Here is a 13,069-nt window from a genome sequence, read left to right as displayed (position 1 = left end):
CGATACATGTTTTAATAACTATTTTGATACTAAAATGACACTAGTATGAAATAGTTGTCTCATAGTGGAGTACCTATAGAGACTATCAGAGAATCTGTAGCTTTCCTAAGCATTACGGGGCTTTGTGGGTGGTTTTTTTTTGTTTATTTGTTTGTCTGCTTAGCTTTCTGACTCCCAATTTCACTGTTCTGCTTCACTCTTTCCACTCATAGCGCCATTTTCTGCCACAGCAGGCATCTGTTTTCTAACAAAAAAATCTCTCATATCCCTCTACGCACTACCTGCTGAGCAGCAAAATGGTAGATAGACACACTTAGCGATTAGTCAGTAAACATTTAGCAGCTGAAAAGGCCAGATATTGTTTTAGAGGCACTAAAAAAAGTAAAATTAGCTGACTTAATTATTTATTAATCAACTGCATTGGAGAAGCAACCGAACACTAATGAATTTGACTTGTGCATCTTTTTAATCTGCTAGTAGATCAGGTGATGCAGCTACATGTGATGCGATGTGTGTGATGTGATGCAGCATTTGCATAGTCTAATGAAAGCACGCATTGTTGCCACATTTCACTCAGTATGTGGTGCTAATCAGCGCATCTTGGAAGTGTCAGCGTAGAAACACAGTAATGACTCTGTTGTTGTCAGCGGTCTCCAGGTTGTCTGCCTGGCTCTCGACTCTCACCTGTAGAATTCATTAGCTGGAGCCGTCAGCTGCACTCAGAGTTGTATTGTTTGCAGGGCGTTTAGGCTCTGCCAGTGTCGCATTCATGACCAGCTGCTGTTGGTTTGCAGATTTCCCATTTGTACGCAGCAAGCACTGTGTCACTTTGTAAGTGGTAAAATCTGCATTGTCTTTTGGCTCCAGTAAACAAGCCCCAGCTCCTCTGTCCCCGCCAGCCGAGCAGTTCACACACCACCTCCAGAGATACAAAGAGCAGCAAACAGCGAGACCAATCTGCGCCCTCCTAATCATCTACACTGGCCGCACTTCACTCCTCTTGGGTGTGCAATATCATCTGTGGTCAGAGTAGCTCCAAGTTGCAATATCAGAAAAAAAGAATAAAAGGCAGAAAGCAAATGGAGATCTGAAAGACCAAATTCAGAGTCCAAATTGAAAATCTTGAATGACCTTCTGCAGGTGTCCTGGAGGAGGGAGGGTCAATGAAGATCCTCCTCGGGCTTGCTCTCATCAATCACACAGTCAAAATGCAGGCTATAAACCGGTATTCGCAGCGAGTCTACGTGGAGGCACAAGGAGGCAGAAAATGTTAGATAACAATTTGATTAAAATGCATCACGTTTTGCTTGGCCTTTTTCAAGAAATGATGGTGTTGTCATTGTGTGGAATAGGCCTGCCTGAGTTGTACAAAGAGTTATTGATGGCAGCAGAGGGATGCTAACCAAAAATGACAGAGACAAACATAAAGATAAAAGCACCCCGCTATCGCTCCTTCTTTTCTTGCCGTACTCTCTCGCTCGTCCCTTCCACTTTCAGCTCCTCTCGTGTTTTTCTTGGTGTAAGTGTGATAAAAGCGGCCAGACCTATGACTCAGGTTTCCACCCCACATTCTGATATGAATTCAGGGAACCGAGGCCGTCCCCTAATCTCTTAATGCATGTTCCCTTGCCCTTGGCAGGGTCAGGGGAGAAATAGATGGAGCCTTATCAGCTTCTATGGATTTATGGAGAATTTCTCTGCATTGGGTGTTTTTTTTTTTTTTACAGCAGCTTGTCTGTGCTTATACACTGTGTCTCTATGGATGTCTGTGTCCTCAAGAATGTTGAGTAAGGTTATCTGAGATTTTAATATCTTCATGAGTTTTATCAAATTTCTAATTACTGCATCAATCATGTTGACCTACTCCATCAACCTAAATTGAAAAGAGGTGCGATGAATGCTTTTGAGAAATTTGTGCTAGTGTGCTAACCTTCAGGAGCTTGCTTCCTTTACTGCTGATATTTTATTAGGTCTTTAAATACGTTACTTATTAGATTGCTATTTATAAATTGAAGCTGCACTGTCATACTCAAGTTAACCTTTGACCTTCTGGACAGTGAACTGTGCTTGTCCTGCTAGACCTCAGTGCAGCGTTTAATGCTATTTTATTACACTGATTAGAGCTTGCTGTAGGTATTAAAGGTACTGCGCTGCAGTGGTTTGAATCACATCTATCTAAAAGACTCCAATTTGGTCATGTAAATGTAGAGTCCTCCTCACACTAATGTTAATTATGGACTTCCACAGGGTTACATGCTAGGACCACTTCTGTTTACAATATACATGCTTCCCTTAGGCAGTATCATAAGAAGGCAGAGCACAGATTTGAACTACTATGCAAATGACAAATGCAAATGACTTCTATTCATGAAGCCATATAACGACTTAAAGACCTGGATGGCCTCAAATTTTATGCTTCTAAATTCAGATTTACGCTGAGTATTTCTTTTTCAGTCACCTTTTTTCCCCTCACTATGTGTTTATACACCATTCTGCTTTTGATTATTATTTACTATTACTCTCTGGCTCTCTTCCAGCGATGGCCGCCCCTCCCTGAGCCTGGTTCTACTGGTGGTTTCTTCCTGTTAAAAGGGACTTTTTTCTTCGCACTGTCACCAAAGCGCTTGCTAATGGGTGGTCATATGATTGTTGGGGTTTTCTCTGTTTTTCTTTATATTATTGTAGGGTCTTTACCTTACACTAAAAAGTGCCTTGAGGCCACTTAGGTTTTGATTTTATTGCTATATAAATTAAGTGAATTGAACTGAACTGAATTTAAAATTTCTTTGGAACTCATATTGAGAGCACACTGAACAGCTATGAAATGCAAATTCAATGCTTGACATAAACAGGCGATACACTATATTACCAAAAGTAATTGTTTGTCTGCTTTCAGACACCTATGAACTGGAGTGACATCAGATTCTTAATCTAAAGTGTTTAATATTTTTAATATATGTGAGTTCGGTCTTTGCAGCTACAACAGCTTACACTTCTCTGGGAAGGCTCACAACTGGACTTGTTGCGCTGGTAGCATCCTATCACAGTATCACGATGGAATTCACCAGCTCCTGAGTGACTTTTTCTTTCACAAATGTTTGTAGTAGTCTGCATGCCTAGGTGCTTAAACCTGTGTCCATGGAGGTGATTGAAACACCTGAATTTAATCATTTAGATGGGTGAGTGAATACTTTTTGCAATATAGTGTATTTTATCTGCTTAATTTGTCATGAAATAACAAGGCAACCGGTTTTACTGAACCGTGAAACTATTTCTCAGATAACTGTCCAAATATAGTCTCTGAAAGTGTTGGAATGTGTATAGATTTGGTCATAATTCTCTAACAATGAATGCAATGCCTTTGTTAACCTACTCAAATTAAAGTCTTCACTTAAATCATACCTTTATTGTTTGATTTAAAATGCACTGTGGTGGAGCACAAAGGCAAAATTTAAAAAAATATATTTCTTTGTCCAAAAACTAAGACCTAACCTAGTTTATTCAGGTTGAAGGACTTATTGTGTCCTTCACTCTTTTAACCACCAGATGGCTTCAGTACAATCAAATGGTAGCTGGAGCTTCAGTAACAAAGGAGACAAGTTGCTTAAAGATATTTCCGTAAAATGAGAGACAGAGCGTTACTTGTAGCTGCTTCCTATGTAATTTTCCAGCGCCCACACTTCCCAGTGCAATCCCGTCATAAGGACAGTTGGAGACTTGCCCTCCAACAATGACAGGCTCCAGCTCTCATAGCTGAAGAAAAAGCAATTTAGCCAAAGAGCCCCGCCTGGAGAACTCGCACATCAAAGCAGCAGCAGCGGCGGGGGCTTAGCCAGAGCCTGCCCGGCCTTTGCCTGCAAGCAGGTGAAGCAGAGAAAAATTTCAGTGTCGTCCAAGAATACCGTGAGTTCTCAAAGGAGAGCAGCTGCTTGTTATCACAGGATATTTCTGGCAGTTTGACGTCTTATCCGTGCTCTGGGGGCAGAGAAGATGGAGCCAAGGGAGGGAATGTACATTGGTCGACAATGCTTTGTGACATGCATGTTAAATCTCAAAGATATCCAGGTTGTCCGTGCATCTGTCTCACCCTTTGACCTGTTTCATTTTTATATTTCTTGAAAGAAAGCAGCTGATAAATGGAATTAAAAGCCCCTGACTGAGAAGGCTGAGCACACTCAAGGCTACGCATTACATCAGACTCCTGGTAATATGATTTTGAATTCCAAATGATGCCACTGTATCATGGGTGAGACATGGAAAATTACTTGATAACACAAACTACACTTAGTGTAATTGAGTTCATTTCACATTTGCCTTTGCCTAAATAAATAACTGCACTCAGTCGGAGATTTCTTCATTCAGAGCACATTAAAGTGTAAAAAGATTGGCTCTACTTTATCAGCACACTGCATTCTAAAGTCTGAAATAATACCTACTGCATTCTTGAAAATGTCTCCTTTTTTAATGAAATGGAGTCCGTTCATGACGTGCTAATGATGTGATTTTGTTTTGTTTTTTTTACCTTAAAACAGATGGTGAATGTTATGTGAATATATGAACCAACTTGTCATTTGTTCTTGTTTAAGACCGCATGTATTTGGGGAAATTAAAATATAGATCTGGCTTAAAATGTAAAAGAATAAGAATGTAAGCTGGCAAAAGAAAGTAGAAGAACTGCTGGGAAAGTTAAAAGAAGAAGCCACTTTTCTCAAGGGAAGGTCAGTGTGACTAGGCCCCAGGTCTGCTTCTGATGCTGTAAACTATGTGTGTTTCAGCGAGGAGTGTGTGTGCTGATATGTGTCCTACACGTCAGCGTGCAAATATTACAGCCATCTCTCCGGTTTAAGCATTCCCTCGGTTGCCATTATGGCCTAATAACTATGTCAGTATGATTAATGGCAGGAGGCAGGCCTCTGATTGCACTCTCCCTAAACTACAGTACCTAAGCAACTACACTACCCATGTACTTGTCTTCCCTGGCCATGTCAAGTAGCATCACCCGCCACAAGGTGCCATATGTGAAGGTTATCCGTTCAATTAGCATGCTTTCACCCTCCTGTGGGCGACATCAAAGAGTCCATCTGATGTTGATGATGACTGAAAGATTAGAAATTGAAGAGGAAACTATTTGATCTTTAAAGCCACTTTTAGCACTGCAAGGTAACAATTCTTACTTTCTGCATTATCTGTATGTGTCTTTTTTTCGCTTTGTCTTCCTATCTTTTCAACATTTCTTTAATAAAACATCATTTTGAAAGTCAATGTAGTCATTAATGGTTTAAAAAACGTATAAATTAGTTATAATTTATCTATACACACACAGACACACACACACACACATATATGTACACACACATATATAAAGGTACAAAATTTAGGACTATCTAATCTTCATTTAGTGGTGTTCACTTTTCTTTGAAGATCACTCCAAGTTCCTCATCTAAGCCAGCATGTTTAAGAATGTCCTCACAGCTTTTCATGGGACTCTAGGGGCTATTCTAAAAGTTTTTTTGAAGAATGTCTGATTTGAATAATTTCAAGATCTTGACAGAAACATCACAACCTGCTGATAGCTCTTTTCTGCTCTTTTCTATCATTTTTTCCCCACTGATTGCCACACCTCATCTCCTAAGCTGTACATTTCCATTTAGATTATTTGATCCCCTGCTGAATTTATAAGTCTGCTCACTTTCAAAAAACAAACATAAAAATATAATTTTAGGTTAGTTTCATTTTAATAGAAATAGAAAAAATATCAACCAAAGATCCGAAAAAACAAGTTAGATAAAAGTTAGAAAATAATTGGAACGCCAGTGAGCGGAATAAGTATTTTACGTGTGTAAAGTACAGCTGTCCACAGAATCAATGTCTTCCAGCATCTCCACTGCCATTGGCAAGACCAAAGAGCTGTCAAATGATGTCAGGGACAAGATGATAGATTGGTGTAAAGCTGAAAAGGGTTACGAAGCCATTCTTGATCTGGAGCATGAAAGGAACGAAAGAAAGGTGGTGGATCAGCCTGAAACTACATGAGAAATGCTTGTTAATGATCTGAAGGCAGTTGGGGGGACAGTCACCAAGAACACCACTGGTAACACGCTACGCCATAATGGTTTTAAATCTTGCAAGGTCCCTCTGCTTAAGAAGGCACATGTACTGGCCCATCTTACGTTTTTCACTGGTAGAAAGTTCTGGGGTCAGATTAAAAATGAAGCTATCTGGCATCAACTGGGCCCGCCATGTTTGGTAAAAGAGAAATGCTGAGTATGACCCAATGAACATCGGCCCCACAATCAAGTATGAAACATTATGCTTTGGGGTTGCTTTTCTGCTAGAGGAACAGATTAACCGCCACAAAAAATAGAGATTTCACTTCGAAACAGAGGATCAAATAATTATATTCCCCACTGTACTGTACAGCTGTCATTCTTTACTTCAGATTCTGGGTTTCTCTGTATCTCCATCGATTTTCCACCAGTGAAAGAGCTTGGTGTTGTTTTTCATGGTGATAGTATAATAATACGTAATTAATGAAATAAGATTCTAACTGAGATATTCTAAAGTGCACTGACCTTGGGACCCATAATTTCAACTGATTTAAAAATATGATATTACAACATCAAAACAAACAAATTTATCTAACATTAGTTATTAAGTATCTGTTTGTATGTTTATGCTCAGCCTGACACTGCTTGGAGCATGTGGCATTCCAAACGTGTACTGGCAAATGGGAAGTTGCAGAATGACCTTTACTATGTAACGTCAACACTCATGTGAAGAAACACCAACATATTACTCCGGTGCTTGCTTCTCCTTCATTGGCTTCCAGTGCGTTTTAGAATTAAATTCAAAATCTTACTTTTAACTTATAAAGTGCTAAATGGCCAGGCACCGGACTATTTGTCTGACCTTGTGCAGCTGTATACGCCCTCTAGAGCCCTTCGATCAAGTGATCACCTACTCCTTACTTTACAGAAGTCTAGGATGGTTCATAGAGGAGATCGGGCATTTGCGGTTGTGGCACCGAAAATGTGGAATGATCTACCTCTCCACATTAGAAAGGCCTCAACTGTTACTCTTTTTAAATCACATCTTAAAACATATTTTTTTACTCTGGCTTTCGAAACTGTAGGAGAGTTACCAATTCTTTTATCCTAATTTTCTTTTAATTTTTATCTGTTGTTGTTGTTAATGTCACTGTTTAATTGTTATATTGTACAGCACTTTGGTCAACTCCCTGTTGTTATTAAATGTGCTTTATAAATGAATAAATGAAATGAAATATCATGGGTAGATGGTGTTTCTGGTGTTACTTATTGGATGTTAGAAATGCAGATACTGATACGTATCTCAGCCCAATAATAAACTGGCAAGGTTCTAGAAGTAATACAAAAAAAAGTTCAGCTTAAAACAATTCTGATAAAAGAAGAGCTTTAGAAATTGATCAAGACATCTAAAAGCAACATTGCAAACTGCTTATAACTGATTTTTTCTGTAATTTGAACATTTATTGAGCCCAAATGCCACTGCCTATCCATCATATAATCAGCTCTTACAGGATGAACAGCTTTTTATAGGGTCTTAAACTACCGCTGCAGCTCAAACATGAAATGGGTTTTACGCATACCAAAAGTGACCAAATATTTCAACATTTCAATTTATTGATTTTAAATTCCATGTTTACCTGTTTACAGAACTTGTTTATAAAACCACTCTTGCCACATAAGCTAGACCTTCCTGTATCTATATACTCCACACCCACACTAATCCCTAAATGTCATTTTAATTACTTTCTTTCAATGGAAATTTCAAACTCAAAGCTATTTGTCCTCCATATAATATTTCATCATCATTCATTCTAAAGTGAGTTTTTGACTATTTTTGTTTTGATATATAGGGTTGGACTTAAAAAAAATGTTGGCTGTAGAAGTATCATTATTAAGATGTCATGTTGAAATGTTGCTTTTTTTGAATATTAAATAGGCATCTGCTTGTGGCAGAATACACGGGTAAAAAAATAAATAAAGATTGTATTTTCCATTCCATTTTCTCCCACTTTAAACTGACTTTATACTGTTTTGAAGGCCACAGTCAAAGGCAAGCCTCCCCCTTTATTTTCCCCACTGTATAATGTGACGCTCTTCTCATGGCCAGGGAATCTCTGGTGTGCTGCCGGGATGAGAGAGCCAGCAGTGACTCTGTGAACCTCAGTCCAAAATGAAAGTCCAATCTGACATCCAGCCTGTCTTTTTGAACACACCGGATCTGAGGCAGTGCTGCAAAACTGATGGCCCTGTGAAAGCAGGTAGCAGAGACAGACCAAATACAGACAAATAGCCAGAGAGGATTTCACAGATATTCTGAGTAACAACCTTGAACCTGTCAACTTTAGCTCTCAGGCTCTTTTTTGGCAGTTTAAAAATAATAAGAAGGCAGACATTCTTCAGCGGCTCAAAACTAACATATCTAGGGTTGACATATCTATCCATGGCTGAGGTGTTACAGGTGAAGTCCAAAGACTTGGATCTTGTTATTTTTTTATATTTCAGGTTAGTTAGCTCTATATGGCAGGTGAAAATGCTGAAATGGCTGCTGTTTGTAAAGTGGGTGTAGGTGTAGCTGCCGCTTATTTAGAAGATGAATCTGCTTGGCAGGGTCGTTTAGTTTTATCAGCGCTAAACTTTCAAACTTCCCTTTCTCTGTCCAAGTGCTCTCGGTAAGCTGCCTGTGAGACTCTGCCGATAGTAAATGAACACTATGAGTGCAGTCTTTTGTGATACTGAGAACTAAAGTTAAAAGAAAATAGGCTATTCTCTAATCAGTGTTAATTTTCTTTTTTTCATACCAGGGTCCTTCATGATGGTGAATTCTTCGCAGCATTATGGTGGCCAAAGGGCTCAGCTCCTTCTGCTCCCGCTCAGTGAGAACGACACTCATTGCATCCAGTTCAGCTACTTCCTATACAGCCGTGATGGCCACAGCCCCGGGGACCTCCAAGTCTATGTCCGGGTAAACGCGGGTCCCAAGGGCAGTGCAGTTTGGAATATCTCAGGCTCCCAGGGTCGCCAGTGGCACCAGGTGGAGCTTGCTGTGAGCACTTTCTGGCCCAGTGAATACCAGGTAAGAGCCTGGTAACAAACACATGAGGTTTCAGTAGTTGTGTTGTTAAATACAACAATGAGCCAAAGAGTACTGACAGCTGTCAGCTGAGGTTTTTGGATATCTTATAAATTTATATAAGATGGTAGCTAACTGGAAATTTCTAGTATTCAATGTGAAGGATGAGGGAAAATAGGCAGGTGTAAAAAATCGTGGTGATCCTACCCACTAATTTCCTAATTAGTGAAATGGGAGAAGAAAAAAAAGAGATTCGCTGACTACTTTAAAATGCGAAAGCATTCAGAAAGCTTGGCCACAGTTTTTTTGCTGTGGTTTAGCATGTTTCATAAATGGCAAATATGTTGTGGCTGATGTCCGTCCGGGTATTGCCTGGACGTTTTTTGCTGCTTTCCCTTCCGTTCTCTGTAAAAAGCTCTGGCTTTCTTATGTTTTCCAAGTATGTGCATCGAAGGGCAGTGAAGTCCCAGAACAAAGTACTTTTGTAGTTAAAAATACTTCTGAACCGAGCTGGTTTGAGGTGCAGTCTTCTGTTCTGTCTTGCTTGTTTACAACTTAACATCAAAGAGAGAGGAGAGCTGTTGCTTTTTTCTTTTTCTTTTTCATTTTCTAGTATTTCTGGTAGTGTTTAATTGTCAGGTTGACTAAACATGAACAACCCCACCTGTGAACGTCAGCTTTGATAACAAAGGACATTTTTCATGGTCAGACAACTGAATATGAGCAAAACTGCAGGACTTGTGGTATGATGTGGTGAGTGCCAACTAGAGCTGGGCGATATGACCCAAAATTCATATCTCGATATTTTTTAGCTGGATGGCGATATAAGATATATATCTCGATATTTTTTTAAAGCCATAAAGTAAGAACAAAAAGAGAGTTCTTAGTCAAAGCTGTGTCCCAGGTGTCACACAGGCACTTTTATTAACATACAGCATAGATGTACATGAAAAAAAACTACTCAAAAATAAATTATGAGCATTTATTAAATAATGATGCATAACAAAGAGCTCACAATTGTGCAGTCAAAATGTAAACTAAAAGACGCTGAGCATAATAACAGACAGATTTCACAGCTGCTCTGTTCCCAACTTCTACTGACAGACAGCCTGGAGTTTGAAATCCGCTTCGTAACCATGGCTGTGTCCCAATTCAGGGTATGCACGCTTGAAGTACGCACACTACGCGTACTACGTACGGTGCGTACTACAAGTACGGGAAGTGCGGAAGTGAGACGCTTGTGAAATGGGACGGTCTAGCCTTCGTCGCGCTGTTCAGGTTGCCTAGCAACCATGATACTAACCGCGAGTATCTGAGGCTGAGACCACGGGACTGTAAAACATGATAGTTGGGCTTCATTTCTGTGCTGAACAGTCATTTCAAGATTAGTTAGTAAATAATAATTAGCTAATGTTGCTCATGAGACTAAAGTCATCTCACTGTGGTAATGTTAATATAATATGGACAATATCATATGTATTGTCAGATTATTATTATATATATATACATACACACACACACACACACATATACATATATATGTATATGTGTGTATGTATATATTAGAAGTAGAGGCTTTAAAACCAAGTTACCGCTGAAAGTACAAACATTACTAATGTCACATAACTTTGCCGACATGTGGCCAACAGTAATGTTTTAATGTTCTTAAACATTCGCACATAAATAAGTGACATCATATTCAGTACTTACTTTTGCCAGTTCACTCTTCGGCCGCTCCCGTCTGCCGTATTTTGCGGCAAAATTATCCACACCCACCGCTGCGCTATGGATTGTGGGATATATGGGACCACGAAGCGTGCACCGGACCACGCTTGATATTTGGGGAAATCGACGGCGCATTTGGAGTATGCATTTGAAGTACACTTTGAATTGGGACAGCCGTCGTCGCGTGACGGTGACGTACTCGCACTTGAAATGCGTACTTCAAGCGTGCATACCCTGAATTGGTACACAGCCCATGTCTCTTAACAGGTGCCATTTATGGTCCTTATACACACACAATACGGTAATATTACGTTGAAGCACAGTACGTATTACTCCGCGAGGCTCCACTACGGTAGCCGTAATGCTCCGACAATCCGTCAAGCAGTGCAGCTCCCTAGCTTACCAAAGTCATACTAAAACATTTTTTGACAGATTGCTGAGCGCTGTGTACCACATAAAATCGGTTCGCGGTCATCAAGCACAACCAGAATTCATACAAAAGGCGCGCTGTCAACTTTTGAGAAAATGAAAGGATTTCAGGCCGTGCAGTTAGGCGTTAGCGTGGCTAGCTCGTTAACACGTTGACGCCGTCCAGCCCCACGCACGGGGCGATGCGCAGTAACTTGTTAACGGAGATTTGCCGTGTCCATCTTGTCGCTGCCTGCAGGTGAAGCGATGGGGGAGGAGGGGGAGTTGTGTTCAGTGAAGGAGAGGTGAGGTCGAGTAACGTTGCGTAAAGACAAAAGTGGACGAAAGAGAGGCAAATTTGCGGCTCCGCAACTATAATTATAACGTAACATAGACTATATTGATATAAAGGATATTGTCACATCTCATATCTCGTATAAAAATATATCGATATTTTTAAAAAACTCGATATATCGCCCAGCACTAGTGCCAACCACTAGCGGTGATGATTACAGTTATTACGATGATGCTTATGATGCTGCTGCTGCTGATGATGATGAGGTATTGTCTTGTCTGGGCCAGGGAAGACTGGGCACAAGAAACAAAAATATTTAAGCACAACTAAATAATAAATATGTAACATACAGTACATACATATACCATACATTTAACATACCATTACAGCAACAAAATAATACAATATGCAATCATATTAATTTACATTTTATTTGGGATTTATTTTATGAACTACAACTACTCAAGACTCCTTCAGTCTATCATATTCATCGTATCCTGTTGAACAGTTACAGTTTATATTCCCTGTTCTAGATCATATCTGAAACAAGGAAATTCATATGTCCGCATATGTCATATGCAACCACAGTTAGCCATATGCAACCATGGAAGGCTGATTAATGCAGTTTGTCAAGGGGCTGCTCAGCTACAGTCTTGGTGAGATGTTTAACGGCAGAACAGTTCTGACATTAATGGCTGAGTCGCAAAAGAGTAAAAATAGAACACCTCCTCGTGACTAGAAAATATGAGTGGTTGCCCAGTCATTGCAAATAGTCGCAATCACCAATTTCAGTAACACACAATACTGAAATCCCCCTCCCACTCAGATGTGCCATATAACCTCAGTATTTAATATAAGTATGTCAATTACAATGGAAAAAAAAAGATTCTATGTAGATTCCTACATGACAAATTTAGAAAACAGTCTGCTTTCGTGTCAGACTGTGCATCACCCACATCTGCAGATCTTTGTAGAGGGGGGGAGGAGCCCCTCTTCATTTGCTGCGATCAGCAGCATACAGTTGAGTTTGAAAGTTGATATGTGAAAATGACCCAGGTCTGTTAGATGTTCTATTGCAGGTTCTAACTTGTAGGCAAAGTTCATCCAGTTCATTTCTACTTCACTTCTATATGAACTTTTTGGCTTAATGAAAAGTTGGAATGGAATAAATTGTGCTCATGCAGAAAACAGAATTAAACTCTAATCTATAGTTTTTCCCTAATTCATTCTAAACATGGTTTAAATTATGTTTAAAATCAGCATTTGGATGAATTTCAGCACACCCTGTATCTTTATCTTCTCAGTGGCTCCATTGCTACCCCTTGTACTTTTAAAGCCCCCCATTCTGTTAAACCAAAAGTCCTTCCACATTTGATTTTTGGGAAGTACACAAATCTGCAGGGAGCCGAATCTAGCAAGTGGTCCAAGTGGTGAGGAAAGATTATGTTTGTGTGTCCAGAAATCTCTCGTGTTTTCAATGCATTTAGAGTCAGCGCAAGATGGCACTATCACACACTTCAAATT

General features: G+C 39.7%; 1 protein-coding gene across 3 annotated transcripts in view; it reads left to right on the top strand.

Moving 5' to 3' along the window:
- The window catches only part of ptprua (protein tyrosine phosphatase receptor type Ua), a 245,385-nt gene that overhangs the window by 115,719 nt on the left and 116,597 nt on the right, over positions 1-13,069 (top strand). For all 3 annotated transcript variants that reach the window (XM_065471328.1, XM_065471329.1, XM_065471327.1), the window contains exon 3: positions 8,849-9,120. In XM_065471328.1, coding sequence (XP_065327400.1) covers positions 8,849-9,120 — 272 coding nt within the window. The remainder of the gene's footprint in view (positions 1-8,848; positions 9,121-13,069) is intronic.

This window comes from Pelmatolapia mariae, linkage group LG22, assembly GCF_036321145.2.
Source record: "Pelmatolapia mariae isolate MD_Pm_ZW linkage group LG22, Pm_UMD_F_2, whole genome shotgun sequence".
NCBI classification, from domain to species: Eukaryota; Metazoa; Chordata; class Actinopteri; order Cichliformes; family Cichlidae; genus Pelmatolapia; species Pelmatolapia mariae.
This window is presented reverse-complemented; position numbering and strand designations above follow the sequence as displayed.